Source organism: Rhea pennata, chromosome Z (genome assembly GCF_028389875.1).
Source record: "Rhea pennata isolate bPtePen1 chromosome Z, bPtePen1.pri, whole genome shotgun sequence".
Lineage (NCBI taxonomy): Eukaryota > Metazoa > Chordata > Aves > Rheiformes > Rheidae > Rhea > Rhea pennata.
Genome location: NC_084702.1, coordinates 68,824,560 through 68,829,242, shown reverse-complemented (window position 1 = coordinate 68,829,242; position 4,683 = coordinate 68,824,560). Strand labels below are relative to the sequence as shown.

At 38.1% G+C, this 4,683-nt stretch overlaps 1 protein-coding gene across 1 annotated transcript; it reads right to left on the bottom strand.

The window, feature by feature from the left end:
* CAPSL (calcyphosine like) lies at nucleotides 1-4,269 on the bottom strand. The gene is made up of 4 exons (XM_062600082.1): nucleotides 4,133-4,269; nucleotides 3,739-3,916; nucleotides 2,704-2,913; nucleotides 1-102 (listed from the first exon to the last, which is right to left on the bottom strand). The coding sequence occupies exons 1-4, from the start codon at nucleotides 4,267-4,269 to the stop codon at nucleotides 1-3; spliced, it is 627 nt and encodes a 208-aa protein (XP_062456066.1).
* Nucleotides 4,270-4,683: the final 414 nt, after the last annotated feature.

The following is a 4,683-nucleotide window of genomic DNA, read 5'->3' as shown; positions in this document are numbered from 1 at the left end:
TTAGAGTTTCCAAGCGTTTTTCATCATGACGATAAAATAGACATCAGTGTCTATTGAAGCGCTGACTCCTGCATAGTAGTTCATGAATTCTTCTGTTGTGACCTGAGACAGAAGGATTTAAAACAGGAAAATGAACCTTCATTTTCTTCATGTTGTAATAGAAAAAAACTACACATTCAAAAAAAAAAATCTAAATTAAACCTTAACATCTGCTATTTCACATTATTGCCGGTGAAAAGGAACCCAATAGGAAGAATGAAAGCAGTGAAAATTTGCAGAAGTTACTGCAGAATTTGCAAAACTTCTTCATTAGAAATAGAGCTCTTGTCCCCCAGGTATGCTTAGATGGGAATTAAAGATGCACAATTAAATTAATCTTACCAAGAATTGAAGTTAAAATGAGTGATGCTCAAAAAGACAAATATTGTTATGCAGTTTTTACACTGATGCTATCATTTGGTTGTTTGCAATATCTTTAATAAAAATGGATTAGATTTCTGGTGCAACATAGATAAATAGCTAAGAGTTTTATATACATTCACCAGAGATAAAATATCACTGTTCCACACAGGTCTCATTTAAAAAGTCTTTCAAATTCCCAAAGAGTTTTGAATACTTTTAGTGTACATTTTGGAGTTAAATAAAAGTTAAGTTAAATAAAAGTAAGTTAAGTTAAATAAAAGTAACTAGACTAAGTGTCAATTTTTAAAAATTAAATTTAGCACCTACTACAAATAGTAGCCTTAATTCTTGAACCATATAGGTCATTCTTTGAATAAAACATCACATATAAAAATATTTTCCCCTATAATATTTTGCCTTGTGCACTTGAGAGCTAGAAAAAATGTGTGACAGTCAGAAGAACTGAACATTTTAGCCTATCCTACCATTACAAGCATCCTAGACCCTGGCTGTTTCAGAGGTACTCAGCAAGATTACTGAGAAGAGGCCCTTTCTACATTTCTAGCAGCTGCAAAGCCATGAGGCATTTCAGCTAAAACCGTTCTAGGTTTTCTCACTTGGTCAGCTATCTTCTTCTAGTGTTTTGTAGGAATAATTTGAAATCATTCGTCAGCAAAACCCAGATCAAGTAAGTCTTCAGTGCTAAAGTCAGGGAATGTAGCTCCACTTCAGGTAGAAGTCACATCTGGACAATTAATCTAACATGTCCTTGGTTTTTACTAGTGACACGGCAGATTTAGGCACAGGAAAGCCATGTTCAGTTCTCAAATGAAACTGCATCTGGTGGGCTAATGTCAGGATTGCTAAACAAAAGGTAGGGGTGGTCAGAGTAACTCTTCCATTAGCTCAAAATCTGCAGCATTTACAAAGTACAAGGCATTGTGGAGGCCAGTTAGAGATACAGTGGCACTAAGTTTGTCGAGGATCATTTTGGGAACTCATCTTGTTTAATGTTTTCATGTATGACCTCAGCACAACAAAGCAGGAGCGTTCTGCTGAAGTTTGCCAGAAGTCGCTGCTGCTGCAGAGAAGGAAGGCGACAAACCACAGAACTGGGTAACTCTGAGGATGGTGTAACAGAAAAGGGGATGAAATTCAGCTCTACCAAGTGCAAAGTATATACCCAGGGGATATAAAAACTAATACCTCTCTACAAACTGAGAACTGGCCTGTTGGAAACAAAAGAAGTGGAAGATTTGGGTAGAGTAGCCAAGCATTAGACTGGCAACAGTCACCAGTGTAATGCAGCTGTGAAAAGCCAGGTGCAACCTAAGCAAGACTGTTTCAGAAGAGACAGGGAAGTGTTAAAAACATTGTAGAAAGTTCTGATGAAGCCTTATCTGGCTCATTATTACGAACAGCTTGGACTGAAGATATGGACATGGAAATAGCAGACACATCCAGGCTCACTGAGTTGGTCAGACATATGCAAATTTGGGTCAAAAAACTTTGCAGACACATATTGAGGGGAAAAAGAAGTCTGAATGGCTTGGAAATTGAGAAGGTTATGAAGTGGATGCATGAGAAGTCCATTGCAGAGGGTGATCAAGCTCTGTACTTGAACTGGAAAACCTCAGCTGAGCAGTAGGCAAGGCCTCCCCATCCTTCCCCAGGCCAGCAGTTCCTCGCGGCACAATTCTCTCAGCTGCCTCAGGTCCCTTTGGCAGCCCCTTTCCAGCCTCTGCTTCAGCTGGAGCTGTGGTTTTTCTCTTTTTTCTACTCTAACCCTAATCTTCTATTCAATTCTCTCTGGATAAATCCATATCTATTATGCAGTGATTCCCAAGCCACTGGTCTAAATAATTACACATACTATAGAAGTGCTAAACATAAAGTATTTCAGGAAACATGCTTCTGAACTAGGTCCTGTTTTTTATTCTCCTGAGAAGTGAGAAATCTTCCAGTTTACAGAGATTTTGAAAATTAGCAATTGTGGTGGGTTAGTTTGAAGATATGCTTAGTGTTGCTTATAAAAGTAGAGTCATAAAGCCTACAAGCCTGTAAATGCAATCCCTTGCCTAGCTTTCGCATCTCCTGCAGATTATTTTTGCCTCTGAATGCCTAAGCAAGCTTCACTAATAGTCCTAAGCATTGTATATTCACCTGCTTTTCTGTCTCCCATGAATGTGACACAAATGCCCTGCAGCTGCACATTTGGTACTGGCATCATTATCACATTTAATAATTTTAGCTGTGAGTCAAATGTTGTATTCATGGTTGCACATCAGATGTTTCACTTACCTTCCCATCCTTGTCATAGGGTGAATCAAAATTATCTAGAAAGGACCGGAATACTTGATCTTCTGTCCAGTCTCCATTCTGATATTTAGGATGATGTTTTGCATTGTAAACCCCCCGCAAGTCTTCAATTGTTATGATACCATCTCCAGTTTTATCTAACTTCCTAAATGCCTGCATGATTATTTCTTTTCTGGCATTCGACATGGGAGGCTGTAAAGAAATATTAACAGATCCATTTGATTTCTGCCAACTACTTGCCCAATTCCAAATTCAAGTAGCTGCTGTTGTTTTCAGTAACTCTAGTTCAAGCACTTGGGACAGCAAACTACTGATAGTTTACATTGTCTGTGCGACATAAAGCACAATATATTATCAAAAATCAGTAGAATGGAGTTTATTCAGTATCTATCAAAAGGCTAGTAAGTAGACAAATAGAGAAAAAGTGTTTCCTGGAATATTTTTCTATACCATCAGTTTTAATTATTTTAACAACAGTAAACAGTAAATATTTTCTCTTCTTTAGCTGTTTAGATATCAGCAGAACAAAAGATCCCCAACCAAAGTCAGTCATGCTGTGTTTAATTAGAGAAAACTCTCACTGGATTAGCTTATGTTATAAGGAGATAGAAAACAAGTGAGATTAGTGGACAGAACCTCATAGGACCTGAACTGCAACACAGGTGGAATTTAGGTACTTAAGACAGCAATTTGTTAAAAAAGAAAAAAAAATCACAATCATTTATTTACTAGGAGCCTTAGGTTTTGTCAATAAATTGCAGAGGCATGTTAGGTTCTGAGCTCTCTTAACTACAAAAGGGTCATTTAGGACAATTTTTAGTATATGCATTAGCATATGAAGATGGAATATTTTATCTTCTCAAGAGTTACTGACATTTTAAATACAACTGTAGATTTTGCTAGTTACTAATATGAGTATCACTACTCTATTTAGCTAGCACTGACCATGTTCATCTAATGATGAAACAGGGCTCTTTCTCCATTTAGTGCAATAATACCGTAAATTCTCACACTTACTCTTAGTGTAACAAGAAACTCATCAAAGTCAATTGTTCCACTGCCATCTTTATCAAATATCCGGAAAATCTCTTGTGCTTCTTCCTTGTCTATCATCATAGCATAATCATTTAATCCTTTCACAAACTCTTTGAAATCAAGGGTCCTGCTGTTGTCATCATCCATAATCCGAAATACTCTGTGGAAATGTGTAATTTGAAGTTAGTAGAACAGAAAACGTAGAGAATGATGCAGCAATTTAAATGCCAAAGCATGAGGCCACTGGACTGACCACTACAGTCTTTGGAGGACAAAGAAAAAAAGAAAAAAATAAAGCCAAACAATGAAAATCTCCAGAGGTCCCTTCCGACCTCAACCATTTTGTGATTCTGCAAATTTGACTTCTTAGACTCACCTGCCAAGTCCTTTAATGCCTGCAGATCCCCTTGCTAAACACCGCAGCCGAAGTCTTTCTACTGGGTCCGTGGTTTTAGTTAGACTTCTCTTGGCCTGGATTGCCATCTCATGGTCATGCCTTGCTGTGCCTGGCATCTGGAAGACCAAACCTCCCATATAGCATGGATTCACATATACAACACATAGTACTGAAAACTGTCTTAATATATTGAGTATCACAAATCCTTGACCTGTAAGGGACCTTCTACTGAGAAATGCTTTATGCCCGTCTTGCAAATATTTAGGTACTCTGTTAGTTTTTCAGAGTTTGGGCTGGAGCTCTGATTCATCAGAGCATCTTGTTTTGATACTTCACATCAGTCGTAACTGAAGTATTAGTTTAGACACTGCTGTGAGTTAAGGGAATGACCTGGACCCGTGTATTCGCATGCTTTCCTAACTCAAGCCATTGACAGAGTCTGTTGAGCTCTGCTTTGGACTTGGCAGGATTAAAGAGTTAGTAGAGAAGAGCTCAGGGAAGGCTTCCCCAGCACATCTGCAAGTCTAAAG